The sequence below is a fragment of the Urocitellus parryii genome, chromosome 1, assembly GCF_045843805.1.
Source record: "Urocitellus parryii isolate mUroPar1 chromosome 1, mUroPar1.hap1, whole genome shotgun sequence".
NCBI classification, from domain to species: domain Eukaryota; kingdom Metazoa; phylum Chordata; class Mammalia; order Rodentia; family Sciuridae; genus Urocitellus; species Urocitellus parryii.
Genome location: NC_135531.1, coordinates 94,568,990 through 94,583,988, shown reverse-complemented (window position 1 = coordinate 94,583,988; position 14,999 = coordinate 94,568,990). Strand labels below are relative to the sequence as shown.

Here is a 14,999-nt window from a genome sequence, read left to right as displayed (position 1 = left end):
TACTATTACCTGGTTTATTGTCTTCTAAGAAATTTATGTGAACCAGAGGCTAAAGTTTCTTTAAAAGGAAGAATCTTAGGATATGGATCTTTGTAGACTGCAAATCAAATAATTTGACCTAAGGACCATTTTGAAAGTAAAGGTAAACCACATTGTGACAAGTGCCCAAGAAAATAATGATGTACTTATCTGTAATGATAAGGATTACCGATATATTCAAATGATAACTGTGAAAAGTTTGAAACTTTATCATCTTTTTCTCAAAATAAGTCACTAGCACCAACTTGCCTTGACCAGAAAAGATGCCACTCCACAGCTGTGCTACTTAAATTTGTCTCAGAAAAGCAAGCATCCTACAGATGAAAACAGATGTGCATAATATATCATCAGCATCATAGCTAGCTATAGACCAACAGTTTTCTTTTAGCGATTGAGGAACACATTGCCTCTGGTTATTGAAACTTTTGCAGTGAAGATCAACTTCATTGTTCTTAGCAAACAACTCTCATTCAGACTTCACCTTAGTTTCCTACCTCCAATAAAAATTCCTCCCACTTTACCTCCAAACCATTCCCTTAGGTACCTCCCACACCCCCATTCATAAACACATTAAACAGCTTTCCCCTTCCTGCTCTCAAATTTCCAAATCAGTAAGCCTCAGTTCCCAGTAGCTTACCTAAAATACACATACTTCTTACTTTCTTCAATTTGCAAATTTCTTAACAAACATTAATTTAGATGCTCTTCAAATTGCCAACTATAGGGAGAACAGCAGTCAAAAAAAAAATGCCCAATTACCTCAAAATATAGAAATCTTTCTGGATCACCAGTTAACTATGTTCTAAGACAGGAATCAGCGATTTCTTTACTTCTTTCTCAAGTGGGTAAGCTTGAATGCTACTGGCAGGCCTATGGCAAGAATAAAGAAGAAAAGGAGAGAGAAACAAAGAAAAAAGAGGATAGGAGAGACAAGATATCAGATATATAGGGTAAGGAGGTAGCTCAAGAGCCACCAACAATTTTAACTGCTGGAAATTGCCAATCCACTCCAGCTGAATGGGAGTTTGACTCAATTTCAGTATGATCCTAAAAAATCATTACCTGATGGTCATCACTGTTTGAGCTAGTCAACATAAATAGACATCATCTGTCCCATAACTTTAATTGCCACCTAACAACAAGGATATCTTTTTCTAAATTCTCCTAGAAGCCTTCTGTATTAGTACATCTTAGACCAACATACATGCTAACAAGAGTAGTTCCATGTTTTTCACAATTCTGGAATACAAGGGCTTTGGTCCTTATACTTGGAGACCTCTTGGATCTGAAATCAAGAAAATTAAACTCTTTAGCTTAAATTTTCCCCATGAAATGCTACACAATAATTGGTAAGCAAATTATTAACAATCAAAGTATCTGTGAAAACACAAAATCTTGATTCCAAAATGAGCAAAATATTTCTGGTTATTATTTTACAAAGAGGATCATCATCATCTTTCTATCTATCAACAAGACAATTTTCCACAAAAGCAAAGGACATCAGGAAGAAGGAAGAAAGGATAAGGGAAGAAAAAAGGAAGGAAAGAAACAAATACCAAATGTAATATGGATAATTAAATGAATGAGTAGCTATGAAACTCTTAAGAGAAATGTTTTTTAACAAGTGACTTTTGCCATATTCAATTTTTTCTATAGACATAAATTGCCCAAACCAATTAACATCAAAATTTGGTAGTCAGTTTGGCAGATAAAAGATAACAACCTGTTGACTTAAAACCAATCATATTTTTCACAATTCATCTGATTGTTCTTGTACCTTGAAACTCTACCTGACTCAGGCTAATGCTAGTATAGATTTATCTTTACTTAACCCATAATCATGAAATTTCTGTTGAAAAGAGCCAGTTGAATGGCCTAGGCCTTAGGCTTTATTTTAGGATCAAATAACTTCATAAATCAGCTTTTCTTAAAAGTACATTGCAAACTCTGCGAAGAAGACTCTATAGTAATTAATGCTGCTGGGCAAAAACAGTAATTTTAATAGATGTGATCACTTTAGTTTATGGTGTACTTCATTGTAAATGGCCTAAATTTGATTAACATGTAATAAAGAAAAACAAATATTACAATGTATGATTTAAAAATTAATAAAATTTAACAACTTTATACAAAAAACTGGTGAATTTATTTGCTTTTTTAATTCCATAATTCCATTTACTCCACTCTCATGAAAAAGTAGACACATGTATAAATGTATATGTACATGTACATACACATATACATATATATCCAAAGTATTAAGACATTCAAATTAGGGATAATCAACTATAAATACTATGCCATAGTTATCATCAATTATTTCAAATCTAAGTTGCTTAAAGATGCTCTTGTTTTAGCATCCTTTTAAATAGAAAGCAAGATCTCATTCAGATATCCAAAACTTTGAAAAAGAAAAGTCATTAGAGCTGGTACTTCACTTTTTATAAGAAATCTTACAAGTATATTCATGTTTAAAAAATTTAAATGTAGAGTTATGGAAGTTATCAGAGCATTAATTTCAGAAAACCCCATTCTAAAATCATTGTGTGTGTGTGTAAAACATGAAAAAATGAATGGTAATATTGAAGAAAAGAGTGAACCATGTGTGGGAGATAAAAATAATCATGCTCATGGTGGGGGTCATCATGACTGGCAGATAACCCAAAATGTCATAAAAAGAAAAACATGTTAGTTTAGAAAGTTTCAACAGTGCCAAAACACAAAATTTTAAAGCACAGAAATAAATATGAATGAGATAACCTCTCCAAACATTGAGTTCCCCAAGAAACCAGGAAGAAAAAACTTGACTTAGCATCTTTTTAAATATACTAAATCTTAACTGATTGAAAGATAATATAAAGTGCTTGGGCCATCATACCCTCCCAGATACTTATCATCAACGGATTTAACTTTTCCCCTCCCTTCCACCCAAATTTAGTTCAGTTTTCCTGCAGAAAAAGTACAGCATCCCTACATTACACGAAATGAAAACAGTGAGTACAACTGATATAGATCCATTGACTTTTATTACAAATGTACTTGATCACTTGGCTTCAAAAAGTTTAAAATCAATACCCTATTTTCTGTATGCCAGTACAAAGCAAACTGTTTTACAAATTAAATACCTAAAAATTTGACAAAAATATTAAAATTTGATGAAAAACAATTATAAAAATCCTTAATCTCTCTTCAAAAAAGGAGGCAGTCTTCCCAGTCCTATTATACAATATTAATAGTATTCACCATTTTTAGAATAGGTAGCTAAATTATATTTTTCTGTTAGCATAAAAAACTCTTTAAACTAATAGACTTTATTTGTATATGCTCCAGTTAAGTTCGTGAATGCCATCTGATTGCAATATAATCAACTATCTTTAATTAAATTCTCACTTACACTTATTTAATAATTTGCATAGTCTGAAAGGGATAAAGGTTATTCTAAGACTAATTACCATAGGCTATTACAGTGCTATTTTTCAAGGCAATAAGTATTTGCTCCCAAATGAAATTGTCTGTCTTCTTTAGGCAGGGGTTAAAATTACTAGCAGCTTTCTCCATTACCTGAAAAATCAAACTGGAAGAGTTATCCATCTCTAAATGTGAAGCCCTAAAAAAAAAAAAAAAAAAAACAAAACATCGATATACTTTCCATTTTGAATCAAATTTCAACCCCTGCGTGGGACAACCAGAAAGTGAGACTTTCAAGGTTTTTTTTTTTTTTTTTTTTTTTTAAATTTCCCTGTTGGTTTTGGTTTCTACTTTCCATGGCTTTTGAGAAGCTGGAAAACAGTCTGTCTTTCCTGACTAGCATTGTCTTTTTTTCCATTTGGCAAATAATCATCTACATCCAATCTGTATCTAGTAGAGGAAAAGCCGACATGGCTTTTCTTATGAACTTCCTTTGTTGTCAAAGGAATGTATAATGATTTCTACAGTTCTGGTTAGTTAACTTTAGCTCCCTCTGTGGCTGGATGACTGCTGCTTCTAACATCAGCATGATAAATAGGAGGTACAAATAAAAAGTAGCTTAAAAAAAAGATTTGGTGATTAAAATGACAACAACACCAAACACACCACACACACACATACACACACACACACACACACACACACACACACACAAGCATTTCAAATCTGGTGGTTGATCTCTGGATTAAATTACTTGACAGTGTCTCTCATTTTAAAGAACGTCAATATTGCAATGCATTTCAAGTTTTCTTTTTTTACTTAGGCAAATAACAGTTTAACCAAGCTTTTGGACCTTAATTATAAGACAAAGAGATCAATAAAAATAAGGCATACTTGTCAGGAATTAAGCTTTGTTTGCTTATTTTTGGCACATTTGATCATACTGTCTTCTATGAATAACACATATGGTCAAATATACCATTCTTTTTTTCAGCACAAACAGGGTTTACCAACTAGTAAAATAAAAACAAGAAATTCCAACATAAAACACTGAATAATAGAACCTTGGTAAAGTACTGAGCACCTGGGAGGGGGAAGGTAGGGGCAGGATGAAACAGGAGAGGGGAGAAGAGAAGGTTGGGAGGGTGTTTGGGGAGGTAAAGTGAGATGCTTAAAAAAAAAAAAAAGAGCATCTTTACAGTCACTTAAGTCTTTTTCTATGATCACTTCTTAAGTCTTAAAAGATCTGTATGTGGATTTCTTTTTAAATCCACTGACCATAAATCAGACAATGGTTTCAAAATCCTGGTAAGATTGTGTTTAACTGTTAAGAGTGTAAAGACAACTGCACAATACATGTGCTTCTTGATCCGGTAGGATTCCAAACAGAATCTGACGTCTATAGGTAAGAAAGGCTTCCCTTTAGGTAACTGACCCTAAAGAAAACCTCAGGAAAGAACTTGCATCTCAAAGAAAGGACACTTTGCCTAAGTTTGCTGTGTTTTTGTTGACTTGCACTACTTATTGCTGGCTACCATGAAACACTGATCTAAGAGTACTCCAACAACCTGTAGTACAAGGCCTAACTTTTAAGAAGCTATAGTAAACAAGAGACAAAATCAAAGCAATTCTCTTTCCTAATTAGTAACAGCACAGAGAATGCAATCTTTTCCATATCACAGTTAAAGTACAGTGAACAAAACAGCTCAACAAACCTTAAGACAAAAAAAGTGCAGGTTATTAATGTTTACATGCAGTTGATAAGCATTCCAAATGTCACATTATGCACTGTAAAAGCTCAACTTTACTATATGGAAATAAGAAAAATGCACCTTGGGGGAAGGGGAAAAGCAATTTAATCATTTCCAGTGATTTTTGCAAGTAAAGAAACTCCTAACTACTGTACTGTCACCTCATATTTAACATTGTATGAATATTAAAAGCAAACAATTTAATGGGAAAATGCACAGTACAATGAAAATAGCTTGTTATTCAACACATACAGTAGATCTCAAAAACAAAGACAACACACTCAACCAGGGAGCTTAAAAATATCAAATCAAAACCCAAAGAACCAGCAGAAAAAAAAATCCTTCAAAAAGACAACTGTTTCGCCTTCCTAGGCCAAATGCTTTACAATGTGAGAAGCACTGATACCTTCCCGCTCCTACAGGTGGTGTTTTCTACATACAGCAGTTAGATCTATATGGCTGGATTTGCCAAGAAACAATTCCATCCCCAGAACTCTCTGTCAGACAAGATCTGAGATCCTTTTTTTTTTTGTTTTTTTTTTTACCAAAATACTTTCTACACAATTCCAAATCAAAAATCAAAATGTACTGTTTAAGGCATCTTTTTTTATAACATTTTCTCTTCACTCAAAGATGATAGTCATGCAGCAGTTTAATGATAAAAATATATTAATATTTTACTATACAGCAGCAAGAAGTTAGTTGTCAATTAAAAGCACACAAACATCTTTAAATGAAAACCTGTGAAAGACTACCATTACAAACAATTTCAGTTTGGAGGACACTAGCTTGGTAAAGTGCTCTCCTAAGCTTTGCATTTTCATACCCTACACTTTGAATATATGAGTTATAGAACATACTTTGATAAAAAGGCTTGTACACTTGGGGAACACAAATACACTTAGCATATAATGTAGCCAGTAATAACTAGCACCACAGCTACATGGAAATCCTTTACATACACCAACTTGGCTTTCACTTTAAAAACGAAACTCAAAATCCATGGCTCAGTAGGATAACTATAATTGTGTTGCTCTGCTTTTTAACAGGTCTACATAAGTTAATAGCACTGGCAAAAATCAAAGGATAGCTTCAGACCTCTTACAAGTTTAGGAGACAGTGCTAGTGACCACAAATAGACTCACTACCTGAAGTCCAAGTACAGGTTCACTGGAAATTGCTGCACGTTAGTTAAGTTTTTAAAATCTTTCTACATATAATAAAAAAAATATATTATGAACAATACAAGTACATCTCATATACACAATAACAAAACGCCTACTCAGTCAAAGCAAACAGATGCAGAAAAATATGGGAGATTTCCTTTTTCTTTCTTTCTTTTTCCTTTTACTATTTGAATAACTTTGGTTCCAACCATAAAAATCACAACTTAGCAAATTTCATTTAAATGCCTTTTTTAATAATTTCTTCATGTTCACAGAAGTTTCACTGACCATTTTTATGTTTAAGGTCCAGATGCAATGCATATTGTATAAAAGAGAGCACTTATTGTTTACCTTGCATGAATTAAACCTACGTACCTTTAACTCTACAAACTTCTGCATAACATTTAGACAAAGCTCAGACACACAGCATGCCTAGCCCTCATATATATACATATCTCTAATCACAGGTATATAGGGTGTCAAATATACTATAATAACCTCCATGTAAGGTTTGAAATTTGGTAACAAAATGAGAAAAACTAAAAATATTATTTTACGTGTTCTAAAATATCTCTTTTTTGTGCTAAAGTCAAATGTTAGCTCAACATGAAAAGGACTTTTATATAATTCAGCAATATTATAATCTTGACCATTTTGCAAACACTTTTAATAATAATAGCTTAAACGTGTACAAAAGTTCTTGGTTAATTAGGGAAATAAACACTCAGTTCTTTATATTTTTTAATCAAGTAGGAAACACAGTTCATATAATGTTATTACTTTTTGTTTTTTTTTTTTGTTTTTTGTTTTTAGCAGCTGCTTACTGTTTTATATGGTGGATAAAGTGGACAACATCCAGCGATGGGTGGCAAGTCAAGAAGAGAAACTGTCAGTTGGTGGAGGTTCTGTGGGTGGTGCTCCCTTGGAGTTAACAGTTATTTCTTTTTTTCTTTTTTTTCTTTTTTTTTTTTACTTTTTAACTTTTATTTTTATCTCTTTCTTTACAGTATATTTTCTGTGTGTGGCTGTGTGTGTGTGTGTGTGTGTGTGTGTGCATGTGTGTAGGTTTTTTTTTTCCATTCAGTTTGATCAATCTTCTTCCCCTTCTTCTTCACCCTGCAGTAGCAGAGTGGCAGCGGCGGTCTCCTCCTGCTGCTGCTGCTGCTGCTGGTGGAGCTGCTCACAGGCAGCCCGCTTCTCCCTCTGCTTCTCCTGAATCTTCTTCATCTCCTCGGAGTATTTGCAGAAGGTGTGTCCGAACTTGGCCCACACCTTGTAGGGCACGGTGATGGAGTTGCGGTAGGTGGGCTTCACCTCACTCACTCGCATAAACACGCCGTACTTGTTAGAGCCCACATCGAAGAAGAAGCGCTTGTTGTCCACAGTCAAGGAGGTGCCCTCGGGCAGCTCGGCCGGCTCCTCCTCCACTCCGTAGTCGTCGATGAGCTTGGCCAGAGCGTCACGGAACTCGATGAGCCCCTGCGCGGGCAGCGCAATGGTCTGGCCCTGCGTGGAGCCCAGGCCGGGCCCCCGGTTGACCGTCTGGCGGATGCGCAGGAAGCGGCCGCGCTGGTTCTCCTTGAGATCCATGTAGTACTTGCGGTTCTCGCGCACCAGGAACTCGCTCTTGAGTGCCCGGCGCGGCTCGTCCTGTGCCTGGGCCAGGTCGGGCGGCTGGCTGGGGCCCAGCTGCGCGTAGTGCTCGATGAAGTCTCCCAGGTAGTCGCGGAACTCCACGGCCACTGACATGGAGAGAGTGAGGCGGCTCTTGTTGCCGCCCGCGCCCACCTCAGCGATCTTCAGGAAGCGGCCCTTGGCGTTCTGCTTCACGTCCAGGTAGAAGCGCTTGTTCTGGATGTCCACCCGCTTGGAGGCCAGCTCCTGCGTCTCGTGCTGCAGCCCCCCCGGGGCCCCGCCGCCGCCGCCGCCACTGCCGCCGCCGCCCCCGCCGCCACCACCGCCCCCGCCGGAGCCCGAGCCCGAGCCCGGGTGCCCCAGGGAGCCGCCCGAGCCCAGCGCCGCACCACCCTGCTCGCTGCCGCTGTCTCGGTCCGCCATGATGCTGCGCTCCGCCGCCGCGCCGCCGCCGCCGCCGCCTGCCGCTCCGCCCGCCGCCTCAGTCGCCTCAGCCGCCGCTGCTTTCCCTCCCCGGCTCCGCCTGCTGCCGCCGCAACCCCCACAGCCAGTCAGCCACTCTCGCGAGATCTGCGGGAGAGACGAGACAGACGAGACCCGGTAACAGGGCACTGACTCCCCAGTACAGTAGCAGGGCGCCCTACTGTACGCGCCCACCCGCCCGCCAACACGTGACCCGTGCCCCCTCCCCAATACCAGCCCCCCCACCCCACCCCCCGCGGCCCGCCCGCCAGGCGGCGCCCACCGCTGGCCCTCACTCAACACCCCCAGCTGGGGGTGGGGAGGGAGTGGGACGCACCGCGTCGCAGCTCTGCTGCCGCCGCCAATGCCACCACCACCACTGTGGCTGTCGCTGTCGGCCAGACCTTAAGCGGCCTTGGCCCAAGGAGTTGGGGGATTGGGGTGAGAAGGGGTCTGCCATTCTAAGCACAAGGAACTGGCCTGAGTTCTGCTTTCCAGTGACCCCCGAGAGAGGATGCGGGGGGGGGGGGGAGGGGCCTGCGCAGCGCAATATAGCCCACTGCAGAGAAGGGACACCGAGTCACAGCCACCCCCTCCCATGCGGGCCTCAGTCAGACCTAGACCCAAACCCAGACAGGCCCGCCCGCCACCCAGCTTGGTTGTCTCCTACCGCAGAGCCCTGGCCGCAGAAGCAGGAGAGGAAAAGAAGGTGGTGCGGTAGTAACCCTTAGCTGCAGAGGGGGCTGCTGGGGATGAGATCGGGGCGCCGGCAGCAGTGGCGCGGAGCAGCAGACACCTAGCCCGTCTCTCCCCTCTCCTTCCCCTCGCTCCCGCCGCTCCCCCTCCCCGCGCACGGCAGCGGCTCTGGCCTCAGATGATCCCGCTCCCCCTCCCCCCAACCGCAGCCCCGCACAGTCGGGCGGGCGGGCGGGCGCACTCACCGGCGGGGGGAGCCAAGCGGAGGACAGTAGCCGCACCAGGGCTGGGGTGCCCGCAGTGCCTATTCCAATAGGCTCTACCCTTACTCCCAAATAGCAATCAAAAAGAAACCCCACACTCACCAAAAACCTGCAACCAGCCCCCCCTTGGGACCACGGATGCCTGCTTGCCTCCCCCCCCCCTTCCGAGATTTGGGGAAGGGGGGCACCCTGCTCAGGGTTGAGCCCAGCCTGGGTTGCTGGCCAGCTCTGCGGATGAACCAGGCCCTGCCGGGCATTCAGACCCTAGCCCACTCTTTTTCCTCTCTGGAAGGACCCAGAATGGAGGAGAAAACCAAGCAGGCTTTCGGAAATTCATGAGCTAAAAATGTCAGGAATTTCCTGGGAAACGCAGTTCCTTACGGGATTCATTAAAGCAGGTTCGCTTGCCCCTTTTACTCTTCCTTCGTAAGTGTCAAAGAGGGCCTCCACCCCCCCCCCAAAAGTAAAACATTAAATGATCGCTGGTTTTAATGCAGACAGCTAGGTTACCGACCATTAATTAACCAATGACTCTTTGGACGGTGACAGCTAAAGGGGATCTTCTCTCATAACAGAAAGAGGCTGAAGAGTAAGAGGAGTCTCAGAAATAATTGGTTTCTTTCTTCCCAGATCTGATGCATAATCTAGGCCCTATTTTCCAACTCCCAGATAGGTAGTGAATGCTTATAACTCCCTCACTGCAGCTGTGAGAAAGCTAAGGCCTATTTTCAGGGAACCCCTACCAATGCCCCCATACTCCCCATCACGTTCTGCAGGGGGCTGAGCACACAGATCATGCAGTCTCAGTCCTGGCTTAATCAAGCAAGGATTGCTGCCTCCATCCATCTGTGGTTTCCACTCCCATTGAACATCTCCTCCTTTACTTCAAAAGTAAGGAGATTTGCCTCCCCCACTCTTAGCTATTGAAACAAAATGACTACATGGTTGCCCAAAAGTAAAGACTAATGATCAAAAAACTAAGCACAGTCTAGAGGATAAGCCTTGTCATTCCCGGAACACTCAAAGTCCCCTATTATATCCTTTCACTTTTGGGGCAAACCTGCCTGCTAGGTAGACCTGACTTCCTTTTTCTTTTAGCAAGAGCCCCATTCTACTCAGCATTAGCTTCTTCAGCTCTGGGCTGAAGTTCACTAGCTCTCATTAAGAGGAAGAAACAGGGCAAAGAGCCCTGGCTACCAAAGAGCAAACTGGGGTAGTCCTGTGATACAGCCTCAAAACCATGCACCTAGGTCTAGTGGTCTCTGAAATGGCTTCCTGAAGGGGAGGTTCACTCTGTGAGATAGAAACCCAGGCTCTGGGCCCCACAAATAGATTTTTAATTTAGGGGCAACCTTTAGCAGTATAGGGTCCCTCAGTGCTTTATTTTCTACAGTCTCTCCCCTATCCCTAAGTCAGTTGGGAAGGATACACAGGAACTTTTAGAGTGTTCCCTACCACACAAAAATACATGTGTGAAGAAGCAGTGTCTTCTCTGGGCTCACACAGCAGTGATCAGGACCCTGGATAGACCCCGAACGTAAAGGCTGAGTGGCAGGGTCTCTGCATAAATACCAACTGTAAACTAAGGCTAAGTTATGTTGTAGTCTGATCTAGAAAGGGCTGCTGCTCTTCCTCAAGGGTTTCTCTTATGATAAACCAAACTCTTCTCCCTTAATGAGAGAAACAAGATCAATGAGATTTTGAAGGGGGCCCGCCGGTCAGTCCCTGCCATTCTTCCACGCCCAGGATGACTGTACCAGGGACAGACGCCTCGGGCTCAAAACTGCCTAACTCCTGCCTAACTTTATAGCCTAAATTTCTTGCTTTCCGTCCCAAATGTTTATTCCAGCAGTTCTGAAGCGGTTTGAGTTTGGGAATGCCCTGATTTGAGAGAAAGAGAGAGGGAGAGAGGGAAGCGACTGTCACTAGGAATTTACTAGAGGCAACTAAGTTTTAGACAGAACATAATTAAATATTTGCACACTTAAACTGGGAGTTTTAAATGAAAAATCAGCACATGACTGAGACCTGGATCTTGTCACATAAATAGGTACTTATTTTATACTACTCATCGTGTATGTGTAAGATTTCTGCCCTTCTATGCCAGTTTCTCTCCTACTTTATACATGTATCCAAAAAGTAACAAGATTAATTAATGCCTTTTCCAAAACAGTACAATGATAAACTAGATAGCATATTTTCATTTCTGAAGCAAGAGTGTTAATTTCAAAATAAGTCTGTTAGTGTGGGCTTTTTCTCAGACTAGGGAGTAAGAGGTGGCTTCATCAGACTACACGTACAGTAGTCATGAAAAGTAGTCTAGGAGGAATGAATATTAACTTGTAGAAAAGTCTGAAAAAGTTTAGGACCTTGAGTACTGTAACATTGAAGAGTCATTATAAAATTGTGGATTTAAAAGACTACTAGCCATTTTATTAGTTATCTAAACAATATACTAATATACTCGATGAATGAAAAACCTATTCTAGTATTCAGCTGTTTGAATTTGTTACTTTAAAACAAATAGTTGTAAAACTAAATTTACAATTTCTTTACAATGCAGGAAAGACAAAAGGGAAACGAAATATAACGTGCAGCTAATTAATATGCAGCAAAATAACCATGTTAATGAAAAATCATCAAAAAGAATTATTCCCTTTCTCCTAAAAATTTGCTTACATTTAAAAACCTGATAAACATCTCTAGATTTTTTTATTTCACTAATATTATACACACATTTTGAAGAGCACAGAAACTGCTTTATTTTTAATCTCACTATGTATTTAACAAACTGTTACTCACAAAAAAATTTTTTTTGCACAAGGAAACAGACATTAGGCAGAACAAGGAGGAAAAAGGTCTAAATTTTTCTCATCCTGAACTACAGGTGATTCAGAAATAATCCAATTCAGCTTTGTTTTTCTTAAAATCAAAATCAACCCACATTTATAAAATAAACTTGTGAAAGAGAGGGTATCTACCTTTGGGTAGTTAAACCCTTTGGATTATAGAGTTCCCAACAGAAACAATATGCTAATTAGTATTTTACGAAAGCACACATTTCCAAAATAAAAGTGAACACTAAAACTTGTTTTCAAGGGCTACTTGTGCTAAACCAGACAATTATTTTCAATATCCAATCATTAAAATTAACATGAATGTTGCACTGTAAATGTTCAAAGTGGAGAAATTACCCATTTCTTTTCATGGCTACATTTATCAGGAAAATTAAGGGAAACCCTGAAGTAAATCCTAACATTTAACAACATCATCTCATAATACCAGTATTTCACAAATCATTTTAAAAAAGCATGTCCCCTTTCTGTAGCTCACTATTCTTGAAAACTGTGCCTCTTCAATGCCATACTAATGTTTAGAATTAAAGATATGAAACATTTAAAATCTGAAGAGAACAATGCATGTGATTGAACCTTTGCATTCCCTAATGTCTTCATTTTAAACATTTGCAAAAGAGTTAAATAAAATTAACACACATTCTAAATTCAATAAAGATTCAGAAAACCCGACATTTGCCCAAAGGTCCAAACAGAACCAATTTAAATGTCAAAAGCTTCCTCTCTTCCGGCAGGTACTTAAATGATTTTACTAGTGCTGTACCCAAAGGAATGAAATCAGCAACTCTCTCCACACTCTAGTCAACACTCCAATTTCCAAAGCCGCAATTCGCAAACGTCAGTTGGGCGGGGGCATGGGGGTCTAGAAACAATCCCCACATTTCCTTTTCCCCTGACAGTCTACTAAAAGATGTCAAACCAAATCCGACCAATCAAGCCTATTGTAAAGCACTAGGACTACCCTACCAAGGACACGGGACACAAGCACAGACGTCAAGAAAAGCTTTCCATAAGCCCCTGGCCCGACAGAAACATAAGGGTCCCAAATGAGAACCAAGCAGAACCGTCAAGAAAGTCCCGAAGAGGCAACGGAAATGAAGGTGGCATTTATTCTGGGGTCGACAGCCACAAATCAAAGTTATCCAACCAGTCTCTCGGGGCCTCTACCAAAGTTCAGGCTTATGGCAGAAATACTGGTCGGGTTCCTTCCCTTAAAATATCATAGCCCACTGCCACTCAAAGGGAAGACCCTCCAGCTTCGTATCAGTTCCTTTTGCCCCCGAGCAAAGGTAGAAGGGGTTGTCGAGCTGACCTAGCGCTGTGGGGCAGTAAAAATGCCTGGTTCGGGCCACCCATCCTTGGGCCTGGCTTCATCTGCGATGTCAGCATCAATGGGGGGTTTTTGTTATTGTTTTGCCTTTTTTTTTTAAAAACAACGCACTCAGGGTGGGTGTATGCAATGGGTTGGGGGGTAAATTTAAAATAGAGGAGAGGAGGAGTTCATTGGTAGTGGAATCTAAATTACAGAATCTTCTTTTCTCTCCCCTCCTTCCTGTGTTGCCGTTCAGGGAGTGTCGGCCACGTCTAGCGCACTGTCCCAGGCCCCGGGGCGAAGATGGCCTGGTGAAATGGGGCTCAGGGATTGCTAAGAAAATCATTGGTGGTCTCCAGCGCTTGCGGATGTAGGATTTTTAAAGGGGAGGGATATTATTTTGTTCTTTTTCGGAGGTGGAGGGGGTTTATTCGTTCGTCGCTGCGAAGCGCGGGGGGGGGGTGCGGGGGGGCGTTGCTACACCGCCTAGGTCCCCAAGAAGAAGGGTGCGGGGATGTCTGCAATGGTACGATCATTATTCCTGGGCTGAGAGGGCAATTAAAGGGGACGGGGTGGGCGGCACCTCCAGCTGTGGCAGCTGCGGCAAGGAAGGTCGCGAGGGGCTTACCCGGGCGGGCGGGCGGGCGCTGTCCTGCCGCAGGTGAGGGAGGGCGCAGTCTGGAGGGAGGGAGGGTGCGCGCGAGGCTGGCGCTAGGCTGGCGCGAGGAAGGGGGGAGGGGAGGAGGGCGCGCGCGCGCACACCTGTCCTGGACAGCGGCGCGAGCCGAGCTGCGCCTCACTCGCGCTCTGCGGGCTGAGAAGGAAGGAGGGCGGGCGGGGGCGGGACGCCGAGGGGAGGAGGAGGAGGCGGCGGCTCGGATGGCTGGCTCGGCTCTCGCTCGTTCTCCCTCCCGCGGGCAAGCCCGGCTCACACCCTGCTTCTCCCGCTCACTCACAGCCCCCTTGGCTCTCCCTCCTCCTCCTCCTTCCCCTGCGGGATCCGCTCGCCGCCGCCGCCGCCGCCGCCGCAGACGGCAAGTCGTGGCAGCCAGACGTCGGCGCGTAACCCGGCGCTCCGTGCGTGACTCCAGGCGACGTCAGCGCGCGCTCCGCGCTCCCCACCCCCCTCAGTGGCTCGCGCCCTCCGCTCTCGCGTCCCTAGGTTTCAGTTGGAGCCACGGCTGCCGCTGAGCGCGTTCCCTCCGCCTCTCGCGCGCGTGAGCGCGCCTTCCCCGCCGTTGGCGCGTCAACATCCCGGGCCCAGGCCTTGGGGCGCGTCTGAGGAGGGTGCTGTCTGGAGCCACTTCGCTCGCACTTCCTCCGCCCACAACCGAGAGACCTGGGAGAACTTAGATCTTTAGGTTTCTGAAGGCCGAGGCCAGGCTCAGGCGGGAATAAAACCCCAAAGGGCC

At 42.9% G+C, this 14,999-nt stretch overlaps 1 protein-coding gene across 3 annotated transcripts; it reads right to left on the bottom strand.

Moving 5' to 3' along the window:
• Positions 1-245: 245 nt before the first annotated feature.
• Positions 246-14,633, bottom strand: Pura (purine rich element binding protein A). 3 transcript variants are annotated; one of them, XR_013343960.1, is made up of 3 exons: positions 9,132-9,231; positions 799-8,569; positions 246-353 (listed from the first exon to the last, which is right to left on the bottom strand). XR_013343960.1 is itself a non-coding variant. In XM_026401263.2 (2 exons), the coding sequence occupies exon 2, from the start codon at positions 8,420-8,422 to the stop codon at positions 7,454-7,456; it is 969 nt and encodes a 322-aa protein (XP_026257048.1). In that variant the 5' UTR covers positions 8,423-8,569; positions 14,216-14,633; the 3' UTR covers positions 3,776-7,453. The 3 variants fall into 3 exon arrangements, 1 of the variants encoding a protein (XP_026257048.1); XR_013343961.1 differs by lacking the exon at positions 246-353 and having other exon boundaries at positions 857-909; positions 1,244-8,569; XM_026401263.2 differs by lacking the exons at positions 246-353; positions 9,132-9,231 and adding an exon at positions 14,216-14,633 and having other exon boundaries at positions 3,776-8,569.
• Between the last annotated feature and the right edge of the window lie 366 nt (positions 14,634-14,999).